Source organism: Balaenoptera borealis, assembly GCF_965194805.1.
Source record: "Balaenoptera borealis genome assembly, chromosome: 13".
NCBI lineage: Eukaryota > Metazoa > Chordata > Mammalia > Artiodactyla > Balaenopteridae > Balaenoptera > Balaenoptera borealis.
In genome coordinates, this window is record NC_138870.1 from 1000392 (window position 1) to 1026236 (window position 25845).

Below are 25845 nucleotides of genomic sequence, written 5' to 3' on the forward strand. Positions count from 1 at the left end.
TTTAAGGAACCTCCATACTCTTCTCCATAGTAGCTGTATCAATTTACACTCCCACCGACAGTGCAAGAGGGTTCCCTTTTCTCCACACCCTCTCCAGCATTTGTTTGTAGATTTTCTGATGATGCCCATTCTAACTGGTGTGAGGTGATACCTCATTGTAGTTTTGATTTGCATTTCTCTGATAATTAGTGATGTTGAGCAGCTTTTCATGTGCTTCTTGGCCATCTGTATGTCTTCTTTGGAGAAATATCTATTTAGGTCTTCTGCCCATTTTTGGATTGGGTGGTTTTTTTTTTAATATTGAGCTGCATGAGCTGTTGATATATTTTGGAGATTAATCCTTTGTCTGTTGATTCATTTGCAAATATTTCCTCCCATCCTGAGGGTTGTCTTTTCGTCTTGTTTGTAGTTTCCTTTGCTTTGCAAAAGCTTTTAAGTTTCATTAGGTCCCATTTGTTTATTTTTGTTTTTATTTCCATTACTGTAGGAGGTGGATCAAAAAAGATCTTGCTGTGGTTTATGTCAAAGAGTGTTCTGCGTGTGTTTTCCTCTAAGAGTTTTATAGTGTCCGGTCTTGCATTTAGGTCTCTAATCCATTTTGAGTTTATGTTTGTGCATGGTGTTAGGAAGTGTTCTAATTTCATTCTTTTACATGTAGCTGTCCAGTTTTCCCAGCACCACTTATTGAAGAGGCTATCTTTTCTCCATTGTGTAATATATCCTTGCCTCCTTTGTCATAGATAAGTTGGCCAAAGGTGTGTGGGTTTATCTCTCTGGGCTTTCTATCCTGTTCTATCAATCTATATTTCTGTTCTTGTGCCAGTACCATACTGTCTTGATTACTGTAGCTTTGTAGTATAGTCTGAAGTCAGGGAGTCTGATTCCTCCAGCTCCATTTTTTTCCCTCAAGACTGCTTTGGCTATTCTGGGTCTTTTGTGTCTCCATACAAATTTTAAGATTTTTTGTTCTAGTTATATAAAAAATACCATTTTTAAAATATATTTATTTATTTTATTTATTTTTGGCTGTATTGGGTCTTCATTGCTGTGCGCGGGCTTTCTCTAGCTGCGGCTAGTGGGGGCAACTCTTCATTGTGGTGCTCGGGCTTTTCATTGCAGTGGCTTCTCTTGTTGCGGAGCATGGGCTCTAGGCATGGGGGCTCAGTAGTTGTGGCTCGTGGGCTCTAGAGCACAGGCTCAGTAGTTGTGGCGCACGGGCTTAGTTGCTCTGTGGCATGTGGGATATTCCCAGACCAGGGCTCAAACCTGTGTCCCCTGCATTGGCAGGCAGATTCTTAACCACTGCGCCACCAGGGAAGCCCTTGAGTTTATTTTTGTGTATGGTGTTAGAGAAGGTTCTAATTTCATTCTTTTACATGTAGCTGTCCAGTTTTCCCAGCATCACTTATTGAAAAGACTGTTTTTTCTCCATTGTATATCCTTGCCTCCTTTGTCATAGATTAGTTGACCACAGGTGCGTGGGTTTATTTCTGGGCTTTCTATCCTGTTCCATTGATCTATGTGTCTGTTTTTGTGCCAGTACCATACTGTCTTGATTACTGTAGCTTTGTAGTATAGTCTGAAGTCAGGGAGCCTGATTCCTCCAGTTCCATTCTTCTTTCTCAAGGTTGTTTTGGCTATTCAGTCTCCCTGTTTAATTTAATAGATAAGTGCTGGTCCTCAGGCTATAGTTACTAGTTCCTTTGGATTTTTTCACATGCCACATGGGGAAATTACCTGTCTCCTTTTTAACTGCCTTGTTCTGATAATGAAAACCTTCCTCACTCTGGCTTGAGGCAGGATGTGCACACATGGCCAGGTGTGGCCTCTGGGAGGCCCTGACCTGGGAGAAGTGGCCGCCCCTCTCGCTCCCTTCCTGCTTTTGAGCTATTTAATGGGGCTGCCAAGCAGCTCTCTTCTAGACTCAGTGGATGAGAAGAGGCCACGCTGACTGCCTGCAGTATCCCTGGTGGAAGTCTGTTATTCGTGCCATTTAGGTCCCTTTCTTGGCGTATAATCGGGAGATGGCCACCCCCTCCCAGGGCTGCTGGGGCCTGTTCAGGGACACCAGCAGGACAGAGAGCTTGGGTGACACGCAGTCTACCCGGGGCTCCCACCACCTGCCCCCAGCCATCACCCTGCAGCGTTCAGTCAGAGGAGGAGTCTGAACTTGCACAGAGAAAGAGCTCCTGTGACCTTGTGGTTACTTTACACACAAGGGGACTGAGGACAGAGCACAGGAAATTTGGGGCAAGTGAAGGAGGCGCTGTCTTCTCGGCAGAAGAGTGACCCCAGGCCTCACTCAGACGGGTTCACTGAGGTGATGCTGCTGGCGTCTCACTCCCAGCCTGCATGCAGCCGTCCTGGCTGACACGGGAAGAGCCGTCATGTGTTGTAGTCGTGCATGTTTGTTTTAAACTTGTAGCTGATTTTGCTCCATTTCTGGGTTCTATTTTTAATTTTTGATCGTTGTTATTATTGCCGTTCTGCTTTGTTCTCCATCACGTCCCCTTAAAAGTCGGTTTATGTTCAGGACATGATGTACATCGAAGGCTGTGTCCTGTCCCTGTGGGAAGGCCTTGCTGCAGCCCCGCCCAGCCCGGCAGCCGAACCCTCGCTAACCGTGTCTGGGCACGCGTGGACGGCAGCAACGGGCAAGGACGGGGAGGTGCCTTGCTTGTCGCAGGCTGGGGGGCCATGTGGTGCTTTTGCTCCGGGTGCCAGTGGGGACAGGGAGGCCCCTCTGGGCCTGGGCGCCACAGGAACGGGGAGTTCTTGAGCCCTTGGCTCCGTGACCTGCAGGGTACCTGCTCGGGGAGTCCCGGGACGGTCCTTAAGTGGTGGCTCTCCACTAGCACTGGAACTCTTAGAATAAAGATCACCAGGATAAACTCCTGAGTTAAATTCGGAAGCTCCTTTAAAGTCTGCAAAGGCTCCTTTTTCGTTTTCTTGGAGGCAGTAAAGAAGGTGTCCCTCAGTGTCGCCCGCATTCACCCACTGTGCCCGACACTTGCTGTGCCGTCCACGCCACGTTCGCAGGTGCAGCTGTGCTGTCTGGCTGGGCGCCCCTCCGTTGTTGACAGCCCCACAGCCCTGCCAGAGCACGTCCTCCCTCCTCTTGGTGTGCAGACCCCTGATCTGTCCAGGTTCACCGGCATCCTTCTTCCAGCTGCATTAGTTGGTTTGGGTTCGCTCAGACTTAAAATAGAAGCACCCCTATTTCCTTCAGGCCTGACTTCTTCAAAGAACCTTGCAAGTAGTGCTCATCTGAAAAAAGTGGGCTTTGATACCAAACAAAAAAGTAGAAGGATCCTGGGTTCTCTTTTTCCTTTCCCTGTGTGCCCCCTACAAGCAAGAGGCTTGGGGAAAACATTTCATCAACATGTTTACCCCCACTGTCTTAAAGAAGAGCAGACGTCCTTACATGGGAAACAGGTGATCTCAGCAGTAAAGGCGCCCCGCCCTCCTGTCCTAACTGCCCAGCAGTCATTGTGCAGCCAGCCTCCTGTCCCTGCCCCATGGGAGCGTCTCCCGTGGATCTCCGGGTGCCCCCTGGCCTGTGGAGCTCCTGCCAGGCCGAGGGTCTGGGCGTCTGCGCACACCCCGCCCCCGCCTGCCCTGCGGCCTCCGTGACCCTGACTGAGTAAACCCCTGTCGTCCCCTCCAGCCGAGGACTTACACGGAGGAGGAGCTGAACACCAAGCTGACCCGGCGCGTGCAGAAGGCGGCTCGGAGGCAGGCCAAGCAGGAGGAGCTGAAGCGGCTGCACCGCGCCCAGGTGAGCAGCGGGGAGTCGGCACCCGCAGGAGGGCGGGAGAAGAGGCCAGAAGAGCCGCCTCGCGGGGCGGGGGGGCGGTGGTTGGGTGAAAGGGAGGGGCCAGGCTTTGAGTCTCCTAGATCCCTAGCTCTGGAAGAACCACTGTAAAGCCAGCTCGTGTGTTTGTCAGAGCTGTCAGCAAGAGGCAGCTGTGACTAGCTGGCCTCCGACACGCCTGGGATTTAGAGGTTGGAGCTGTCCTCAGGGTCCCAGGCCTTCCAGCGTTTTTTTTTTTTAAACAAAAAATAATTTTTTAATGCGAAATATTAAAAGATACCTAAATGCAATGTGGTTTTTTAATGAAATCGTATGTATATAGTTGTGTTCATAAAGATTAGGACAATAATCAAAAGCTCTACAACGGCAAGAAACATTAACAGCAAGTCCAAATCCCAGCAAAGATATTCCTCTGGTTTTCCAAAACCAGTCTTCTTGTCCTTTCCCTGGACATTACTCTGGATCTGTGTTCCCTGCGTGACCGGATCCCTGGATTTTATTTCATTTTCTGTGTGAAGATATGCCCCTGCCGCTGCTTCGGGGTGGGAGGTCCTCCCGGGTGTCAGTCATCCCTAAGAAGCCTCTCTCCGTGCAGAGTGGAGCCGTGTTTTTTCATTGAAGTAGAGTTGGTTTACAATGTTGTGCTAATCTCTGCTGTACAGCGAAGTGATTCAGTTATCTACATGTATACATTCCTTTTATACTCTTTTCCATGATGCTTTATCCCAGGAGATTGGCTGTGATTCTCTGTGCTGTACATCAGGACCTTGTTGTTCATCCATCCTACATCTAATAGTTTACAGCCACTAACCCCAAACTCCCAGTCCCTTACCCCAACCCCTGACCCCGGCAAGCGCAAGTCTGCTCTGGGCAGTTTTAATCTTGTTGAAGCAGGATCTGTTTGAGACTCTCAGGAGCCCCGCTGCGGTGTTTGCGCCCTCGTGCCGCGCTCTGGGCACCCGGCCACTTCGCCCTTCTCCCTCCTTCACACTGTCATGTCGCCCGCAGATCATCCAGCGGCAGCTGGAGCAGGTGGAGGAGAAGCAGCGCCAGCTGGAGGAGAGAGGGGTTGCCGTGGAGAAGGCGCTGCGTGGGGAAGCAGGTACCGGCTGGGTTCCTGGCGGACAGGTGATCCCCGAGGAAAGCCCACCCAGCCCCGCGGGAGGCTAGTTCCCGTCACGCCCCTAGGAGTCAGCTAGTCTCCAGCAGGATTCTCTCTCTGGTCCCCTCGTCCCTGAGAGCTGGGGCTTCTGTTAAGCAAAGGAGGAGAAAGGCCCGTGCATCTGGCGCTGCCCCGCCCAGTCTCAGGGCCGGCGGTCCCCTCGGCTCATCATCTGCTGCTGACGCCCTGGGCCTCCTCTCTGCTCCCTCCTCCCCATCTTTTCCTCGAGAAGCCAGTGACTGGAACGGGGCAGGCTGTGCACAAGGAACCATCACAGAACTGCTGTGCAGGCCGCCCCGCCCCCCGCCCCAGCGGGTGGAGCTAGTGCTCCGGGTGGACCAGGCTCTGTCCTGGAGGCTGGGTACTCAGGGCAGAGCCCAAGCAGAGCAGACCCTGGGAAGTGGCTGTGAGGGCCACGTGCTGGTGGCTGCCCTTCCTGGGGCAGAGCCATGGGGGCAGTGCAGTCCACCACTGTCCCCAGAGCCTGTGGGTGGGCCCAGCACAGTGGGGCTCAGGGAGAGCAAAGAGGTGCCGAGGGCCCAGGAGGCCCTCTTGGTTCAGGACCTTGAAACCACTGGACCAGCCCCAGCTGTAGCCCCAACCCAGGCACTAGTGATTCCTCCCCGCCTTCCCAAGCCCCCGAATCTGGAGCCTCCATCCCTTTGTGGAGACCACGGGCCTCCAGGGTCAGCACTAGAGTCGTGGGACCAGGGGTGAGGACAGGTGGTGACGTGGTTTTCCTCGGGAGCGGGGGCGGGTCCTCTGGGCTTCGGGCGGAGGGTAAACTGAAGGCGAATCAGGAAGAGGCAGCCACGAATGCGGCCTGTCGCTGCCTCTGATCTTGCTGGAAGACTGACCAGCAGTTGGCCTCCGAGTGAGCGGCTGGTGTCAGGATGCGTTCGTGGGGTTCTGGAGGACTGGGGTCAGGCACAAAGGAGGTCTCCCGTCCTGACCCTTCACGGCCACGGAGTGCAGCTAACAGTCGACTCAGGGTGACCTTCAGGTGAAGACAGGACATGAGGCAGGAAGATGAGGCTGTGATGTCTTGTGACTGATGCTGGACTCACTGTGCCACCAGATGACATGTGAGAACTTGACTCGTGAGGTGAACCGGCCCCTGTGCCCAGGAGCGGGGACTCAGGTTCACCCGGCAGGGCCCCCGCCCTGTGTGCCCTGACCCGACCTCCTCGGTCAAGCCTGACCGCCTGGATGGAGCAGCCCTGCAACAGTGGGAACGGGGACCCGCGGGCCCTGCCATCTCTGCTCTCTCTTCTTGCAGAAGATGCCAGGAGGACCCTGGACCCTCAGATTCCTCCTGCCAAGGTGGAGAGGGGTCACAGTTCGCCTAAGTGCCCCTGTGCTCCACAGGGCTCTGAGGTCCAGATGCGCACCCAGCGCTAATGGTTCCGCATGGCATTCAGATATCTTTCAGCTGCCCTGCGGTTTGTCCGTGGCGGCCCCTCGGCATTTCCACAGCAGGCTGCGTTCCTCAGTCTGCTGCCTGCCAAGGGGCCAGAGAAAAGGCACCACTGAAGATTGACCTGGGATTTTGCTGAAATTCCGCTTACTAGTTGTTTAGATAATTACCTTTTCATAAACACATACAACCAGAATTTCATCTACGTGGTTTTCAAACTTTTTTTTTAATCAGCAGCAGAAAGCTTTTTTACAAGACAAATTATGAGTTCAAGTTTAAAGAAAAAAAAAAATTACTCTTAAATGTTAATAAACACAAATTTGAAAATGCAGGTTGTGGAGAGCTGCAGGGTTAATACCCTCCATGTCCAGTCCAACCCTGGACGCAGGGTGGGCACCTGATGCTCAGAGGTCGGGGCAGGTCATACACAGCCGTGGGAATCTCAGGACGTGCACAGTGAGAACGGTCTGGGTGTCTGCAGCTTGAAGTCGGAGTTGCTCTCTCAGTGGAATCACTACAGATCCAACTGCAGTTCAGATTCCTTATGAAGAAGAGATCTCAGATAAATGCTCCCAAACATACAGTGAACCCAGAACCAGCTGTGCTATGTGTTGTGGCACCTGGAGGACCACCCTGGCACCTGGAGGACCACCCTGGCACCTGGAGGACCACCATGGCACCTGGAGGACCACCTTGGCCCCTGGAGGACCACCCTGGCAGGACACTCCGAGAGTGAGACTCTGCTAGCAGGCCAGGATTGAAGTTAATGAATGAAGTGTCATTTTCCCCCGCGTCACAGGCAGGACAGACACTCGCACACAGAGGGCAGAAGAAGCCTGGTCCTGGGGCCTCACAGAAGCATGTTTACCTGCAGCACAGATTAACATGCTGATGGGCTTCAGTGGGTTACACATTGGCGGATCAAAGATTCGCATGTGGTGTGTCCTGTTTAAGTTTTTTTTTTTTTTTAATTAGTTTATTTATTTGTTTTTTATTTTTGGCTGTGTTGGGTCTTCGTTGCTGTGCGCGGGCTTTCTGTAGTTGCGGCGAGCGGGGGCTACTCTTCATTGCGGTGTGCGGGCTTCTCATTGCTGTGGCCTCTCTTGCGGAGCACGGGCTCTAGGCGCACGGACTTCAGTAGTTGTGGCACTTGGGCTCAGTAGTTGTGGCTCATGGGCTCTAGAGCGCAGGCTCAGTAGCTGTGGCGCATGGGCTTAGTTGCTCCGTGGCATGTGGGATCTTCCTGGGCCAGTGATGGAACCTGTGTCCCCTGCATTGGCAGGAGGATTCTTAACTCACTGCACCACCAGGGAAGCCGTGTTTAAGTTTTTTGATGAGTTAAAAGTAGTTGTGAATTGGGTATTTGGGAGACCCCGGAACAGCACTTGAAGAGCCCGAAGCTTCCAGAGAGCAGATTGAAACCACAATTCTGGTCCAGAGTCTGCTAAGCTTCCCAGAACTTGTGTCCAAATACACGTCTCCTGTTTCAAAGACGGGCTGTGGTACCTCCGTTGGGAGATTCCCACAATGCATTTGGGAAACACTCGACACAGGAACCCAGTACTTTGCTTTTTTTCTTTTAAGCACATCACTTCCTAGGCTCCCTCTTGTCAGAAGCCCCTGGGGCTCTGTTCCCACCTGACAGAGGTCGTCTTTGAGACTCAACTGTGCCTTCTCTTGGGCTTCTGTGTCCCATCCCTCCTGCTAGTCTGCTTGCTCGCAGCCGAGCCTTTGAGAAGGCCATTCGGGCTGAGGAGTGCTGGTCAGCTCCTTCCCTGAACTGGCCATTCGATCTCACCTGATGGGCTCTCTGCGGGGTCAGACTGGTGGCCTAGCTGCCTTCCAGAGAAGGCTCGCATAGTTCTGAGTCTTACGTATATCCGCACGGCAAGTTTAGCTTCAGAGCCTTGGATAAGACAGACTCGTGAGGTTTCTGGTCTGGGGCAGCTGGGAAGCCCTCTTTGTCTCTGGAACCCACTGGATCAGCCTCAGTCTGCTTTCCAGTGTGTGTGTTTTGGAAGGAGGAGCCCTCATGTGGAACCAGAGGCTGCCAGGACCAGCTGTCAGATTGTGAGTTGTGGAGGAAAGGGTAGCGAACCGCAGCCGACTCCGCTCTGCGTGCGTCACGGTCCTGGGGGGCCGCCCTCGCTCACACGCCTGTGTCGGGGTCCTGGAGTGTGATGAACGCGAATACGTTGCCGCCCGTTGCCCGCTCTCAGGGGGCCTGAACGCAGAAGAAACAGGGCCTCCTGCATCTCAGGCCGTCCAGCAGAAGTGCTGCTCCTGGTGGGGTCGGTGTGGACAGGGCAAGCTGAGGGCTGGTTCCTGACACAGCTTTTTTAGGGTGTTCACGTTTCGCCTTCAGCCCCTCAGCCTGGGGCTTCTAATATTCGGAAATTAGGGAGGTTCGTAACCTTTGATCTGCCCTTGAGTTTCTTTAAATCTTAGTTAGATGAGGTTGAGTCCCAGCAGGATTCCCGACCAAGCCAAGGCTTCTGTCCTGGCTGATCACTTTCTGTCAGTGCAGTCACCTGTGGTTTTCTGTGACCACCCCTCGCACCCAGAGGTCTGTGGCTACAGTGTGCACGTGGGGGGGCGGGGGGGCACCTGGGGGGACACATGCTTTCCAGCTGCCGCCTGTCCCCCTCCTGCTGCGTCTCTGGGTGTTTCTTATGCTTCACGCCATTCATTGCTCGAGGCTCGCGGGGACCGGAGGGTTATCTGATGCAGTAACTCTCTTCACGATTCCTTGTTGTAGACTATTGGGGAGAGTCTTATTACACTGACCTCATCGACTTGCGTCTAGGTGGTATGTATGCAGCCCTGTTGCTGAACTAACCCTGCTGATGCCCCCCTCCCCCGCACCTGCTCACAAACAGCAAGAAGTCATCCCGATAACCAGCAGATGGCAAAAGCACAGGCCCTTTTCCAGCTCAAAGGGAGCAATGCCCGACCCTCCCCCTGCCCGTACGTGCTCCAGGGGGAGACCTGAGATAGCTTTTGCTGCCCGGGGTTATTTTAATGTTTTATAAATAAAAGTTCACCTACCCCAGCCTGTCAACCTCAGATCTTCACTCTGGTCCCACTAATATCGTTTGGTTGTTTGACGGTAGGAACACACACGGACACACTCAACACGCACACATACACACACACTCTACCATGACCTCCCCTCGAATCACATCCCTCCCACTCCCCCCAGGAAGCTCACTGCCAACCACACTCGGGAACCAAACACACAGAGAGCTCGGCCTCCACTGTCTCCATCAGGACGTGCTCGGGCCCCCGCTGAGAGGTCCAGGTGCCTGGGAGTGGTGTCATGGTGATTCCTGCCCGGATCACCAGACTTGAGGCTGTGTTGACGGATGCCTCTGAGAATGTTCCTCCCTCCTTGCTCTGTCCAGGGACCTACTTTGCAGCTCTTTTCAACAAAGACAGGAAAAGTCCCAGGCAGTGGTCCTCTGTGTATGGTCCCTGGAGTGCCAGCCTTGGCACCACCCCTTGGGGGCCTGTTAGAAGTGCAGGTTCTCAGGCCCCGCCCCAGACCTTCTGAGTCAGGAGCCCTGGAGGTGAGGCCTGGTTACCTGCTTTAACAAACCTTCGAGGCCACTCTCATGCCTTCTAAAGTGGAACCGCCCTCTCAAAGGAACTCAGTATGTTTGTTTTCTTGCATACAAAGCTCACCATTTGTGTCGGATCAGAGAAACAGCCAAGGCCTGAGTCTCACCTCTAGACCTTGGGCACCTTTTCTCCTGGAAGGCTGCCCTCGTATCAGGAGCCAAGCCGGGTGGCTGCTCAGGGCCCGGCGCCTTCTTGGGGTCCTGCCTCCTGGGTCAGGCGGTCTGACCTCTTCATCTCCCCATGCAGGCTCCATGCCTGAAAGTGGTCTTAAAACAGACGAGGGAACAAAGATCACTCTCTCATATTTTACCGTAATCCCATCCTTTTAAGAGAGTCACTTCTTGGCCCATTCATTTAAAAACCAAAGCATGATTCTGATGGCGACTCAAGACAGAGCCCTGGTCTTAGAGAGGCTCCACCAGTAAGGAGGCTCCCAGCCTCCCGGCCTCGTTGGGGGTGGACTGTCGCTGGCCTCTGCTCTGCTCTCTCACCCCACGTCCACGGGTTCGCCCCTCTGCACGGCCTTCCAGGGCCCTGAGCTTCTGGTGTCCAGGTGCTGCCACCTCGTGGCCATTGCTGCTGTAAAAGGGCTGATGCTTACACCCCGACTAACAGACCCCACCCCTGACTAACGTCCTGGGCTCCCTTCCCGCCGCTTCCCGACACCCCTGGGGAACGTTTATGTCGATTCCAAACGAATGTGAAAAGTATTTTTTTGTTTAATTCAGAATCTACTGGGAAGAACTATCAAACCCATTTCTTTAAAATTACGTTTGCCCTTCCCTCCTAGCTCGAATACTGTTGCCACATTGATTACCTCATGTGGCTAGTTTTGCTTTCTTTGCTCCTGTTGGCTTGAGTGATAAGATGTTGGCTGTTTCCATTTCTATGTCCCTGGACTTCAGCTTCTAGCCTTCTGGGTTTAGAATTCCCACAAATTCCAGGGGAAAACGAAATAAATAGAAAAAGGAACTCAGTGTATCTCTGAATCATGAACACCCACATTAAACACCTTATGACCCCCGCTGCCCGATTCACTTCCTGCTCTGTCAGTTCTCTGTGATTTCTGTGTAAAGTCTAACCTCGGTGGGCTCTGCTCAGCATGCGGAGGCTGCTGCCCTCCCACAGACTCCGGGAGGAGAACAGATGCCAGAATCAGCCCCCTTTTCAGTTCCTGCTGATGTTTCCTTCTTGGAGCGCTTGGTAATCTCATTATTTGGGGAAATTTTACCCTTTTGAAATTTGGAGCCTGAAGTGTAGAATCTGATTGCTTCTCTACTGTTGCATCCCCAAAGAGCCACAGGGAAACCCAGCACCAATCTTACTTCCTGCGTGGGTAAGAGGAGGCTCAGGCACCCTGCCCGAGGAGACCAGCCTCCAAATCCCTGCCTGACCTCTGCCCGCCACACAGACTTGCTTCCGTGGGGTCTTAGAGTGGCTCTCAGCTAACTTTTAAAGGCACCAAATCTGTTAAAAGCCTCTTTCTGAGCCACAGAGTATAAAGATCCCCTTTCCACAAAGCTGAATCTTGTGATTTCAGAGGACCCATTACAGGACAGAGGCAGCGTCCAGCCTGCCCAGCCACCCATCTTGTTGCACTAGACCGAGTAGGCGACTGGACATCTTCAGATAAAAACATCTCTTCTGGAGAACTTTAACTTAGAACTATATACACCTGGGGACTTCCCTGGCGGTCCATTGGTTAAGACTCTGTGCTTCCAATGCAGGGGGCGTGGGTTTGATCCCCGGTCAGGGATCTAAGATCCCACATGCGGCATGGTGTGACCAAAAAAAAAAATTAATTGAAATACATACACCTGATTTCTAGTTTTCAAAGACCTCACCTCTTGATTTGTATGTCTCAAGGGGAAATTGAAAGAACATGAGTGGTTTAGAAACGTAGTGTAAAGGACTGGGGAGGGGCTTTCATTGTTGCTGTGAGTTGTGGTGGGAAGGCAGGGAAGCACGTCCCGCCCGCCCACTCCCCCTTCCACGCCTCCCTGTGCTGTTCGCCCCCCTTAGTTGATGCTGGCAGATTTTTGGCTGGTCTGTTCGGTTTGAGCATTAGCCTGGCTCTGGTTTTGCTTTAGGAACTTTAAATCCTTGAGATTCCCCAGCATTCCTGTGTGTGTGGGTGTCCCAGCCTGTGTGTGTACACACGTGTGTGTGTGTGTGTGTGTGTGTGTGTGTGTGTGTGTGTGTGTGTGCGCGCGTGTTGGATCTCAATTTTCACATGCTTTTTTTTTCCGTTCGTTTTCCCCCCAGTCTAGAGGTTTGTTCCATACTGAGTTTTCCTAACAAGGTATCTCCCCAGCTCTCTGTTGGCCGGGCCTGCCGCACAGAGCCTTCCACCCTGTCAGATGCTGCAGGCCGCCCTACGGCTTGCAGACCAGCCACTCTGTCTCCAGCTACCCTGACGTTGCCTGTAGTGGGGTGATTGGGTGGGAGGGAGGATGCAGTGCTTCAGGCAAAGCCTTTATGAGGAAGCAGGGGAGGTGGAACTATAGAAAGAACAAGTGGGGGGGGGGTGCCGCAGGACTGGTCGTGGCTGCCCGCTGTTCCACAGCCTGCAGGGTCCTGGACCGGCCCCGGGCCGCCAGAGAGGCAAGGCAGTCGCTGGACAGCACCCGACTTAGGGAGACGAAACCTGGCTTCAGGCCCGCTTCACCGTGTCCCCAGCCCGGCCACTCGCCTTCTCTGGGCCTCTCCGTTAGGCGGGGCGGAGGCGGCTTGGTGGCCCTTCCAGGTCTGGCGCCCGAGTGGGCTCTGTGTGTGACCCCTGTGCTCCAAGCTGCGTCCTTTTGTTGGTTTTGCCTGGAGCCTCTGTCGGTCCTCTAGGAAGGGCCCTCTGTGCTGGGAACGGAGAGCGAGGGCGGTCCTAGTCGGGCTGCGCACGTCAGACCCTCTGAGCCTCCGGTCCCTCCTTTGACGGCAGGGCTGCCGATGCCTGTCTGGCTGGGCAGCCGCCGGGGCCAGTGCCGGGGCCGGAGGAGGCCACACAGGTGCCCGTGGCTTGAATTCTGACGCACTGCCACGCTCACGTCACACGTCCCTCTGGAATCCGTGAGATGTGCCTGGCTGCACGATGATAATCTGCAGCTTTTCAAATTCAGTGACACATGTCGCCTGACCCGAAGTTGGGGAGGGTGGGTGCTGACGGCCGCCCTGCGAGGCCGCACCTGGCACGCGGGCTCTGGGTGCTCTGGGCGGCAGCTGGGGTCAGAGTGAGTGATGCACACGGACAGGAGCCCATCTCCCCGATGTTATACAGAAACTAATGTCAACGACTTCTATTTGCCACGACTGTGACGACCTCTCTGCCCTTACCGCTGGTGAACCCAATCTGTGTCTCTCATGTCTCCAAATGAGGCAAGAGACTAGCTCCAAACCAGCGCCTCTGTGTCTCCCTTGCATGCTCGTTTCAGGTTCAGGTCTGGGGTGGAACTCCCCTTGTTTGGCTGGTTTTTCCCTTCAGTTTCTTCTTTTTAAAACAGTATTTATTGGGTGTGTTTTCTGATTATAAAGTATACATTATGGAAATATCAGAGCACGCAGGAAGGCTAAGGAGGAGAGTCACAACCCGCCTTTCATGGCCTCTGGCCATTTCACATCTGCTCTGCCTGTTGTCACGAGGGTGCTGCTTTCCTAATTTCTGTCCTGAGTCCTGTTCTGTGATCTCATGCCGTATTCTGTGCTGGAAGGGCGTCTGAGGACGTGGTCTACATAAAAGGGGCTGAATGCTGCGTTTTGTGATGTCCAGAAGGGGAAGCACATTCTTACCTGTGCTGCCGGCACGTGCTTCCTTGTTTCGGATGCGTGTGGCTGTGTGTCATGTCCCTGTGCCTTGCTAACAAGCAGGGATGCTGTTCCACTTTCACCCACAGCCTGTTTGCATTTAACATCTGTCCCAGGAAGCGTCAGAGGTGGGGACCCTGTAGTTTGTGGGCATATCCAGGTGTCCTGAGCACCAGCCTTGAGACAGAGAAGGTTGCATGTAGATGAGTTATAAGTTGGGGGTGTTTGTAAGAAAGGAGGCTCGCGCCTGCCCCAGTGACCACCTGGTCACGCCACTCGGAACTCTGGACGTGATCGCTGCACACGTATCACCCCCCCCCACACACACACACACACACACACAGCCTCTGCACACCCAACACACAGACAGCCTCTGCACACCACCCCACATACAACTTCTGCACACCCACCACACACACACAGCCTCTGCACACCCCCCCACACACACAGCCTCTGCACACCCCACACACACACAGCCTCTGCACACCCACCACACACACACAGCCTCTGCACACCTACCACACACACAACTTCTGCACACCCACCACACACACAGCCTCTGCACACACCCCCACACACAGCCTCTGCACACCCACCACACCCACAACTTCTGCACACCCCCCACACACAGCCTCTGCACACCCCACACACACACAGCCTCTGCACACCCACCACACACACACAGCCTCTGCACACCTACCACACACACAACTTCTGCACACCCACCACACACACACAGCCTCTGCACACCCCACACACACACAGCCTCTGCACACCCACCACACACACACAGCCTCTGCACACCTACCACACACACAACTTCTGCACACCCACCACACCCACAGCTTCTGCACACCCACCACACCCACAACTTCTGCACACCCCACACACACAACTTCTGCACACCCACCACACACACAGCCTCTGCACACCCCCCCACACACAGCCTCTGCACACACACCACACCCACAACTTCTGCACACCCCACACACACACAGCCTCTGCACACCCCACACACACACAACTTCTGCACGCCCCACACACACACAGCCTCTGCACGCCCACCACACACACAACTTCTGCACACCCACCACACACACAGCCTCTGCACACACCCCCACACACACAGCCTCTGCACACCCACCACACCCACAACTTCTGCACACCCCCCCACACACAGCCTCTGCACACCCCACACACACACAACTTCTGCACACCCCACACACACACAGCCTCTGCACACCCACCACACACACAACTTCTGCACACCCACCACACACACAGCCTCTGCACACACACCCCCACACACACAGCCTCTGCACACACACCACACACACAACTTCTGCACACCCACCACACACATAGCCTCTGCACACCCACACACAAACAGCCTCTGGCCTTAGTCGTGAATTTTCACCCAATATCAGATTCATGCACAAAGCCCTGTGGAGAACACAGAGAAGAGCTTAAAAGAAAGAGAAAACGTGGCACTTGCACTCACCCCGTTGCAAAGTAAAGGGCCTCTCAACCAACACGTGGCTGCTTGGCCCTTGTTCACCGAAACAGGCTTGTTTCTAATGGTCCAGGCCCTGCCTACCACGCGGGGCCGTGGCTCCTGCGTGTGCCCTGTGGTTCTGTGATGGTCCCTTGCTGACGGTCCCCCCTCCTGAGAGCCCCAGGCCCCGAGTCTAGAGATGTCCTCTGCACGACTTCCCAGCTTTGTTTCTGTGAGTTTCTGGCGTGTCCTGTCGTGCAGTCCGCAGTGTGACAGCGTCCCCAGCTGTGGCGTCGACCCTCTGCGGAGAGGGAAGGGGCAGAGGAAGAGGGGCGATCGGCTCTGCCTGGCTACGGGGGGACAGAGACTCGGGCGGTGGGGACCGCCTCCGTGGGGACGCGCTGGGCCAACGAGCCCTGGCTCAGAATCAGAGCGTCACAGGCATCGGCCCTGGAGGCCCATCAAAGACCGGGCGCTGCCTCCGTGGCGGGGAGCTCCTCTACGGGTTCAGCGCCCAGAGGCGCCCCCCAGCCCTTAGATTCACCCACAGGGTGACATCTGAGAACTCTCACTCGGGCCTGGCCGCTCCACGGCAGCGGGCAGGCCTGCTGACACTTTGGATGTTTTCACGGAGGGATCCCCAAACCCAAAAGGCCCCCAGATGGTCATTCCCGGCTCTCCCGCCCTCCCAGCAAGGACCAGAGGAGGAGGGAGCCTGCCCTCCCCAGGCCCGGGGCTGCTCCTGCTCAGTTTCCGTGCTGGATAAAGGACTGAATTCATTTGTAGACCGTGTTTCCCTTGCTTCTGCTTTTCCATTTCTTGTATTTTTTCTTTTCCTCCTGTTGTTCCTTTCTCACTTTTTTTGCTTTTTGTCCTCTGCTTGTTTTTCACTTCACCTCTCCCTGTCCCTCTCCACTTCCGCACTCCTCCTCCTCCTCCTCTCTGTCCATCTCGTCTCCTCCTCCTCCTTGTTTGGCCCTTTTTGAAGTTGAGCCCAGTGGCGGGACTCCACGACGTAGACCTCTCTCCTTCTGCCCTTGCTGTGTCCAGGAAGGTAAAGTAAACCCCAACCTTCTCCCCACCGCCTCTCGGGGGGGCGTAGCAACACTAGTCAAACAGGGACCCGAAACCCAGCTCTTTCTCGTTCTTCTTCTGATACCTGGTAGCCCTGTTACAAACCCCCTGAGTATGTGGCAGTCCCGTACAAGGTACAGTATCCCTTCGACTGTCTCGGGGGGCTGGGGGGCGGGGTGCAGGCAGGGAGCAGGTCCAGGTCTGGGGGCCTCTCAGGCTGCAGGCATCCACGGTTCCAGGCCACCACTCGTGGTCGGGCCTTTCAGCCTCCAGTCCCGCAGATAGAGGGACCGGGACGCGGGTGAGGAGCCCTGCCCCATGTGGCAGCGATTTGTGCTGGTGAAGTCGAGGAATACTGTCCTTACAAAGACTGTGCTACACAGATGCCCCAGTTCTTTCCAAACCACTAAAAGCAAACTTCTCTGCCCTGTGTCTTGCTGAGTGTGTGTGTTTTAAGTTTGTCTGGTTTGCAGTCCCTTGTGGTGGTGATTGTCGTTGACAAGGCATGCGGGCGGGGCCAGGGAGTGTGACCACGGCTAACCCGCTAACCTTCCTCTGCTCTCCCCGGCGCTTGCTCACCGCTGACCACCACCAGCTGCGTCCACCTCGGCCGTCCCTCCGGAGCTGGCTCGAGCGCTTCAGGAGGCATCCTGGTGCCCAGAGAGCTTACCTGCCCCGGGCCCCGTACTCCCTGTACGCCCCGCGGGTGCCCTGTGCAGAGCCGCTCAGGAAGGAACGCGCGGAGCTGGATGGGGGCTGCCGGGCGGTTGGGAGTGCTCTGGCCCCGGCGCCCAGCACGCACTCCGCAGCGGCCAGGACCCAGGACAGCGCAGTGCAGACGCGGCCCCTGCCCTTGCGTGCGGTGGGAGGCCGGGGTCCCTGAGAGAGAGTCACCCCGTGTGTTCCTGGGCTTGGTTTTACTGGGAGAGGACTTCTGACCAGTGACCCGTAAAGTAGAGGCACTTGGAGAGACCTCCCGTCCCGGCCTCTTAGCCCAGCCGTGGGTGGACTTCTGGGGCCCATGAACACCTGGAGTCCTTGGCAGAGTTATTATTGGATGTGTTCACGTGCAGTTTTCCAGGAAGAGAGTCCCCAAGTTTCCTGAGACTGTCGAGTGGCTTGTAATCTGAAAACAGCGAAGAGCCACCGCAGTCTGGCTTCTGCGTCTGGACAGGACCCACTATGGCCGTGGGCTTCCTTGTGTCCCCTCCGTGGGGTGTGGCTCCTTGGAAAGGTCTTCCTTCCCCCTGCTGCGGCTGAGCCCGAGGGGGTCAGGCCGCTCCTGGTGGAGACGGGTGTCAGCTGAGTAGGGTGCAGGCAGCCGAGTGTGGGTGGCACCTGCCCCAGAAGCTGCCGCTGGGCTTGGATCAGAGCGGGGAGCCTGCGGTCTCCCTGCCCTGCTGAGAGTCCCCACGCCTCCCAGGGACGTACTGCGTCTGCCATGCAGGGGTCGCGGGAGCATCTGTCAGGAAGCCTGAGGAGCCGCAAGTTGAGAGAGGCACCTCCCTGGTCAGGATATCAGAAACGAGGAGGCCTCGGGGCAGTGACCCTGTGGAGGTGCTGTAGTGAGTGTCCCCGGAAAGGAAGGCCGAGTACCCTTTTAATCTCCATTTGCCTCTTCATTAGACTGGCCTCAAAGCAGACCTAGTACCTAGCAAGTACCAAATACATGCTAGATGAATGAAAAAGAGAAAAAAGGAGGGCAGAGCACCAAAAACATGCCAAGAGAAAGCAAGCGGTCGAGCAGGAGAGGTCCAGGCAAGCTGCCTCCAGCGGCTGGGGCGTGAGGCCGGCCGGAGGGACAGAGGAAGGCGCAGGCTGGGGACCCTTGGGGGTGGGGCGTCCTCGTGGCCGAAGGCAAACTGGGCCTGGCCTGGGAGCGTCAGGCAGCGCCCTGCTGGGCTTTCTGCACATTTGCCCCGTTGCCGAGTCTGGGCTGGGGACAGCGGCACTGCCTGCCCGACACGCCCTCTCTCGGCAGGCATGGGCAAGAAGGACGACCCCAAGCTGATGCAGGAGTGGTTCAAGCTGGTGCAGGAGAAGAACGCCATGGTGCGCTATGAGTCAGAGCTGATGATCTTGTGAGTGGCCTCGGGTCTCGGGGAGCCGAGGTGGGACGTGGGCTCAGGGCCCGTCACAGCAGGAGCGCAGCCCCCTCCCAGTTTAGGGGACGCGGAACTGTGCCACCCCCCCGCCAGTCACTTGCTTGTTTTCCCCCCAAATCCCCGGAAACCCCAGCGCCCGGGAGCTGGAGCTGGAGGACCGGCAGAGCCGGCTGCAGCAGGAGCTCCGTGAGCGGATGGCCATGGAAGGTAGGAGGGGCGGGGAGGCAGGTGAGGGCCGCTGCCTCTGGCCCTGCGGACTCACGTGTTTGGTTCTGCCCAGATCACCTGAAGACGGAGGAGGAGCTGTCGGAGGAGAAGAGGATCCTGAATGAGATGCTGGAGGTGGTGGAGCAGAGAGACGCCCTGGTGGCCCTGCTGGAGGAGCAGCGGCTCCGGGAGAAGGAGGAGGACAAGGACCTGGAGGCCGCCATGCTGTCCAAGGGCTTCAGCCTGAACTGGTCCTGAGCGCCGCCCCGGCCCTGGCTGGTCTGTGCATCCGTCTGACCGGGCTGGCTTCTCCCAGACCACCCAGATCCGAGGTCTGAGCGGGCCTGGCGCCTCCTGGGAGTTTGCACTCAGACCTCCTCGGGGCTCTGAGAAGCAGTCAAGCGCCGAGCTGTGGGAGCCCCAGGTGAAGATGGTGGTCCAGTAGCTCAGCCTCCTCCAAGAGGCCTCCCTGTCCTCCTGCTTCGGAGACGGAGGAACGTGGGTCCTGGGGGGGACGCCTGGTAGGAGGGACACGGCTCCCCCCGAGACCCCCAGGCCCAGGGCTGAGGAGGCCCGCCCCGCGGGCCCAGTGCCACGCTCCAGGCCTCTCCTGGCTGTGGCCTGAGGCCTGAGGCTGCTGCATTTGCTTTTAATTCACGACACTGGAAGATACTGACTTCAGGGTCGGGCGGAGACCCTCGTCCCGCCCCGCCACAGGCTGGCCTTGTCCTTGCCTGTTCCTGTGTTTGCCCCGAGCGAAGCTGACAGCCTGGGAGACGCGGCCGCTTCGCACCCTCTTTGTCAATTAACTTATTTTTTTAATACTTGAAAAGAAGCAACTTCACTTTTGTATCTTTACCAGGATACTGATTGCCTGGCACCTGGGTAGGGGTGTGGAGGTGGGTCCCAGCTGACCGCGCTGTCACTCCATTCGTTACTCTTTCGTCGTGGGGCTGACCTGAGCCCTCAGGTCAGCAAGACCCCCGTGTGGGCCCCGGCGTGCAGCGCCCGTCCTCCTGTGCCCGGCCCCAGGCGTCCGTGTCTACACCGCTCGCTTGTCAAGGATGCGTTTGAGCTGCTGGAGGCCACGCCATGAGGCACAGATGCCTCTTGGCCTCCCTGTTGGAATCCTGGCTCTGCAGAACCCATTTTTCCTCCGTTTTGGTGCCGAGGTCTCACCTCCCACAGCATGTTTATTAAAGAAAGTTTTAGGCTGGCTGCACCAGCGTGTGGGACCCTGCTCAGCGAGGCCCAGACCCAGCCAGCTGCAGCTGCAGTGATGGCACACTGGGGGACTCCAGTTGGGGTCACACACACGCACGAGCTCCAGCCCAGGCCCACGAGCTCCGGCCCAGCTCCAGCCCAGCGCCTCTTCGTGGGGAGGCACTGGACAGGAAGCACCATGGAGCCAGCTGGTGCTGTGGCTCAGCCAGAGGCCAGCAGTGTCCAGCCTGCAGAGCCACTGTTAGACTCTGCAGGGGCCGTGCTCGTACACAGAGGAGCGAGGGCAGCGCCAGGCCAGTTCTGAGGCCCTCCAGCCGACACCTGGTGGAGCGGGACCGCGTGCAGGGAGGAGAGGCCTCGGCAGGACAAGGGGCGTCCACGCCGACCTTGGGATGTCCTTGGGGAACCACATCGTGCCTCAACTTGAACAGAGTCATTCTCACTGCAAAGGAGCAAAGAACTGTCTTCTTCAATCTGTCCCAAAGCTGCCGTCTGCCCCCCTGGAATCCAGGGCACGCGCTGCTCCAGCCCTCATGGCTCTGACCTTCACCTCTTGCTTGATGAGGTAGAGCCTCCATTTCTATTCTCCTTTCTTAAAAGGGGGAGCGGAGGGTGTTCTAGATCCCATCCTTAAATCCCAGCCTTCCAATAAAATTGGGCTTGGGACAGGATTCATCGCCTGTGTGGCCTTTGCCTACCCTTCCCATACCCTTCCCACCCACCGCCCCAGTGCACTGCAACTGCCAGGCCCGTCCCTCGAGCTTCTGCCCACCCAGGACGAGGACAAGTTTACAGAGTGGCCAGGAGGGACACGACACCCGCCCCTGCGGAAGCACACTGTGCCTGCAGGAGCGAGGACGGCCTGGAGGCTGCAGAGAAGCTTGGAAATGCTCCCCCACTCCCTCCCGCAGGGCTACGACTTCAGGTTCTAGTAGAGCACTTTTTCTGAAAGCTCCCATTTTATAACCACTAGTTTGCAGGTTGTTGTAGTGCCCTGCTGACGGCTGCATGCAGTGTTTCCCAGCTCTGGAAATGCACTCAGCTCCTGTCAAGTCCCCGTGAAGGCAGGGCAGCAGGAAATCTCTCTCTCTCTCTCTGAAATGCCACGGCGTGAGCAAGCCCAAGCCCGAGGCCCACGCAGGGACAACCGGGTTCAGCTCCAGCAGAGGCAGGGCGGCAGTGCACCTCGCCTCAGTCTGAGGTCACCAGCGGCTCCACCTGGGGGTCCAGTCCTGCTCAGATGGCGTCTTCTGGCCCTTGCCCCGGGAGCTGTCCCCCAGCTGCTCTGACCAGCAGTGATAGACTATCCTCTATCTTTTCAAAGAGCAGAATTTTTTCAGTGGGGCAGAAAGTGGGGAGAGTTTAAAGAAAACAGTTTTAAAGGTGGTAACAACTGATCTACAAAGGGGAATGGGCCATTTTATGCGCAATAAAAGTTTTTAAAACAGGTACAGAGTGTATTCTTGGCACGAGCCAGGGCACGCTCTTCAGTGGGTTGGTGTCCACACGTGGCGGCACCTGTCAGTGTGTATGGGTTTGAAGAACACAACCTTTGTGCTTTCTCAGCGGACTTTATTTTTGTCCATGTTGTCCTGGTTTGGCCAGCTGCTGACACCCCTTGAGAAAGTGTGTGGAGCGCCCAGGGTGTACGGGGCCGTCCTCCAAAGCAGTGCCAGGACCCTCCCGGAGAGACGCGCGTTCTGTGAAGTGGTCTCCTCGTCAGGGTGACCCCGAGGCCCTGGCAGCCCGGTGCTGTGGGCTCTGCAGCCTGCAGGCCTAAGTCGATGAGATGTATCCACCTCCCCAAGTACATTCAGAGCACAGGGTCTTGGGAGCCCTGATGTTGCGGCCCGGGTGCCCTCCTCGTGCGCTGGCCGCGGGGCGTGTGGCTGGCCTCTGTCACCATGGAGCTAATCCCAAAGGCACAGGGCTTCCTTCTGGGGCGGCAGCGGGCGGGGTCAGTGCCGGGCCAGCTGATTCCCAGAGCCTCCGGCGCCACGTGCGCATCGGGTAGAAAAACAGAAGCAGCGTGGCCCTCGATTCCTCAAAGGAAGTCTGGGTCAGGGAGTGGGGCTGGTGCCACCTGTGCTGACCCCCTTTTGTTCCACAGAGGGGCCCCTTGATCAGAGACGGAGACAGGCAGGGTTTGGCTGCGGTTCACAGGCACCCACGTGGTAGGAGGGGATGGTGGCTTCAGGCAGACAACTGAGGGAAGGCTGTCCTGCGGCTGCCGCCAGGCCGTCCAAGACCCCGTGTCCGTGGCTCTGAAATCCCTCCTGAACCCTGATCCCCACGGTCCCGTCTTAGGAACCGGAGTGGGAAATGGGAAGGACAGAGCGGGCTGTCGTACTGCCTGCAAGACTCCCCCGAGTGCGGCTCGGCGGGGAGGCAGGAAGCGTCCTCGGGGGGGCCAGCGCCCCGCACAGAGACCTCCAGTGCGGTGCCCAGGGGCTGGGGCTGCCAGGCTTGGCAGGGACCGTTTTGTGGCAGCCCCACGCCCGTGTCCCCTCCCTGAGGTGGCCTTGCAGCTGGGACTCGAGCGGGGCAGTGGAGTCCCGGCTGCTGTGGGCCTGAGAAGGCCCCTGATTCCAGGACAGACGTGGAGAGAGCGCCCCGGGGTGCACACGTGCACACACGCTGCGCCTGCTGGCTGAGGGTCTCACACCTCTCGGGGTTTCCGGTTCACTACGTCACTCAACAACCCACTTCCGCCGCCCGCAGCGTGTCCAGGGCAGCGCGAGCCGGGGAGGCGCCTCGGCCCGCACCCGCGTCTGCCTCACGCGGAGGGAGCAGCGGGGACGGAGCGCGCGGGGCCAAGGAGGGGGCGGCCCAGGGGCGGAGGGCGCGGGGACTGGGGACCCGGGTGGTACTCACCTCTCTGCCTGTCCTTCGAGGTCCAGAGCCTCGACTCTGTCTTGGTGGGAAAGCGCCTTGAAGGTTGGGAGCTGATCCACCCCCGCCCAGGGCCAGACCTTTCTCCAGGGCTGGGGTGGCCCCTACACGTAAGCCAACCAAGCAAGTTACTGGGCCTCCCTGGCCTCCCAGACTGACCCCGCCGAACGCACCTCGACCCACTGGGTTCCGTGGGGCAGGCGGGGCGCACAGAGGAGGAGCTTGGAGGGGCCTGGGTGCTGGAGAGAGCTCTCCCGGCCTCTGCTGGTCTGGCCCTTGGTCTAGAGTGGGGAGGGCCCGTGGCCCCGCGGCCCGATTCCTGCTGCACGCCTGGGACCCACGGCCCTCGGGATGTGAGATGTCAGCCCTCGCGAACTGGCTGTCAGTCTGCAGCCTGTGGTGACAGGCTGGGGTGGCCGGGATGGAGGAAGGCCTGACCCCACAAATCAGGAGTCAGCTGGGCGCCAGGAGGAAAGGAGTGGCGTCTGCGGCCGTGGAACCCTGACCCCGAGAGAAGGCTGGGACGGGGGTGCTGTGGGAGGTGGGGTGTGAGCCTTGCTGCCACCCAGAGCCCCCATCCCAAAGGGATTTGTCTTGGAGAAGTCGGAGGCCTCACCTCCTTGGCTTGAGGGAACAGGTGCCCATCGAAGCAGCAGCGACCGTAGGAGTCCCCTCGGAGCCCTGGCCTCAGCCCTGCAGGCTCCAGGGCCCCTGGCTGGTCCAGACCCACGCAGGCCCTGCGGAGCAGGCAGCTCAGGAGGAGGGCGGCGGCGCGTCCCTGTGCCCCCTTCTTCCCCTTCCTGCCCCTTTAGAGCCCAGCTCCCTCTGCCCGGACCGCCTCCCGCACGCAGACCTCTGGCTCCCGGCTGCCCACATCACGGCTTGATGTTTGTACACGTTGCAGATCGATCGCCAGTAGGTCTAGTTAACAGCCATCACCTCACGTAGTTAAACATTTTTTCTTGCAGTGAGAACTTTTAAGATCTACTCTCTCAACAACTTCCACATACACGACACAGCAATGTTAACTACAGTCACCATGCTGAATATTTCATTCCCAGGACACATTTATTTTATAACTGGAAGTTTGTACCTTTCGACCCCCTTCACCCGTTTCACCTACTCCCTGTCCCTGTCTCTGGGAGCCACGAATCTGCTGTGTCCGTTTTTCTTCCTTTCTTTCTCTCTCTCTCTTTCTATTTTTGGCTGTGTTGGGTCTTCGTTGCTGCGCACAGCCTTTCTCTAGTTGCAGCGAGCGGGGGCTACTCTTTGTTGTGGTGCACGGGCTTCTCATTGCGGTGGCCTCTCTTGTGGAGCACGGGTTCTAGGCAGGTGGGCTCAGTAGTTGTGGCTCGTGGGCTCTAGAGCACAGGTTCAGTAGTTGTGGCTCACGGGCTCAGCAGCTGTGGCTCGAGGGCTCCAGAGCGCAGGCTCAGTAGTTGTGACGTACAGGCTTAGTTGTTCTGCAGCATGTGGGATCTTCCCGGACCAGGGCTCGAACCCGTGTCCCCTGCATTGGCAGGCAGATTCTTAAGCACTGCGCCACCAGGGAAGTCCCCAGGTGTTTTGTTTGTTTTTTTTTTTTTAGATTCCACATGTGAGATCATACAGTATTTGTTTTTCTCTGACTTATTTCACTAAGCCATAATGCCCTCAAGGTCCATCCACATTCTTGCAAAGAGCAGGAACTCCTATTTGTGGCTGAACAGTATTCCATTTATAGGTACACACACACACACACACACGTGGCTCACATCTTCTTTATCCATTCGTCAGCCAATGGACACTTAGGTTGTTTCCATGTCTTGGCTATGGTGAATAATACTGCAGTGAACAGGAGGGTGCAGATATCTCTTCAAGATAGTGATTTCATTTTTTTGATAAATACCCAGAAGCAGAATTGCTAGATCATATAGTAGTTCTATTTTTAATTTTTTGAGGAACCTCCATACTGTTCTCCATAGTGGCTGCACCAGTTTACATTCCCACCAGCAGTGCACAAGGGTTCCCTTTTGTCCACACCCTTACCACCAACACTTGTTATTTCTTACTTTTTGATAATAGCCATTCTAGCAGGTGTGGGTGATCTCACTGTGGTTTTGATCTGTATTTCCCTGATGATTAGTGATATTGAGCTTCTTTTCATGTGCCTGTTGGCCATCTGTATGTCTTCTTTGGAGAAATGTCCAAGTTCCTCTGCCCATTTTTTTAATCAATTTTTTTGTTTGTTTTTGCTATTGAGTGGTATGAGTTTATATATATATATATATATATTTTTTTTTTTTTTGGCTGCTCCACATAACGTGTGGGATCTTAGATCCCCAACCAGGGATGGAACCCAGGCTCCCTGCATTGGAAGTGTGGAGTCTTAACCACTGGACCACCAGGGAAGTCCCTTTTATATATTTTGGATATTAATCCCTTATCAGATGTATGATTTGCAAATATCTTCTCCCATTCCATAGACGGCCTTTTTATTTTGTTAATGGTTTCCTTTTAAATTTGATGTAGTCCCACTTGTTTATTTTTGCTTTTGTTGCCTTTGCTTTTGGTGTGAAACCAAAAAAAATCATTGGAAAGACTGATGTCAAAGAGCTTACTGCCTATGTTTTCTTCTAGGAGTTTTTTGGTTTCAGATCTTACATTCAAGTCTTTAATCCATTTTGAGTTGATATTTGTGTGTGGGGTAAGACAGTGGTCCAGTTTCATTCTTTTGCATGTAGCTGTCCAGTGTCCCCATCACCATGATAGGGGTCACTGTAGGAGAGGCCAGCAGCCAGAAGCAGCAGTGAGAAACCTCAGGAAAAAGTAAAACCGAGGTCAGGTTCTGGCTCTGCTTAGCCGGCTACACCTCTCAGTCAAAACCGCACTGGGAGACTTCCCTGGTGGTCCAGTGGTTGACTCAGTGCTTCCAATGTAGGGGGCGTGGGTTCGCTACCTGGTCGGGGAACTAACATACCACGCAGTGCGGCCAAAACAAAAAAAACAAACAAAACGCACTGGGTTTTGTGTTCTGTTTTCATTGCTGAGACCATTATT

General features: G+C 55.9%; 2 protein-coding genes across 31 annotated transcripts in view; one reads left to right on the forward strand and one right to left on the reverse strand.

Annotated features, from left to right (window-relative positions):
- The window catches only part of MICAL3 (microtubule associated monooxygenase, calponin and LIM domain containing 3), a 176124-nt gene extending 154761 nt beyond the window's left edge, over positions 1 to 21363 (forward strand). For 17 of the 26 annotated variants that reach the window (XM_082350068.1, XM_082350056.1, XM_082350045.1 and 14 more), the window contains 7 exons: positions 3668 to 3778; positions 4823 to 4916; positions 9152 to 9202; positions 16293 to 16358; positions 18360 to 18459; positions 18617 to 18690; positions 18764 to 21363. In XM_082350068.1, coding sequence (XP_082206194.1) covers positions 3668 to 3778; positions 4823 to 4916; positions 9152 to 9202; positions 16293 to 16358; positions 18360 to 18459; positions 18617 to 18690; positions 18764 to 18948 — 681 coding nt within the window. In that variant the 3' untranslated portion in view covers positions 18949 to 21363. The remainder of the gene's footprint in view (positions 1 to 3667; positions 3779 to 4822; positions 4917 to 9151; positions 9203 to 16292; positions 16359 to 18359; positions 18460 to 18616; positions 18691 to 18763) is intronic. The other 9 variants (XM_082350071.1, XM_082350060.1, XM_082350061.1 and 6 more) reach the window with 3 other exon arrangements.
- LOC309609101 (uncharacterized protein) lies at positions 9209 to 16286 on the reverse strand. Of its 5 annotated transcripts, XM_082350085.1 has the most exons (4): positions 15014 to 16286; positions 14465 to 14964; positions 14402 to 14416; positions 9209 to 14324 (listed from the first exon to the last, which is right to left on the reverse strand). In XM_082350085.1, exons 1-4 carry the CDS (start codon positions 15240 to 15242, stop codon positions 14118 to 14120), a joined length of 951 nt encoding a protein of 316 aa, XP_082206211.1. In that variant the 5' UTR covers positions 15243 to 16286; the 3' UTR covers positions 9209 to 14117. The 5 variants fall into 5 exon arrangements, with proteins under 5 accessions (XP_082206211.1, XP_082206208.1, XP_082206209.1 ...); XM_082350082.1 differs by lacking the exon at positions 14402 to 14416 and having other exon boundaries at positions 9209 to 14368; positions 14418 to 14964; XM_082350083.1 differs by having other exon boundaries at positions 14465 to 16286.
- Positions 21364 to 25845: the final 4482 nt, after the last annotated feature.

What these genes read in the sequence shown, in the direction of transcription:
- LOC309609101 (XM_082350081.1), bottom strand. Translation starts at nt 15,242, where the DNA reads ATGAATCTGATATTGGGTGAAAATTCACGACTAAGGCCAGAGGCTGTT. An exon ending in AGAAGTTGTGGGTGTGGTGG is followed by an intron (nt 14,325 to 14,401) that starts GTGTGCAGAGGC and finishes TGTGTGTGGTAG; the next exon opens with GTGTGCAGAGGCTGTGTGTG.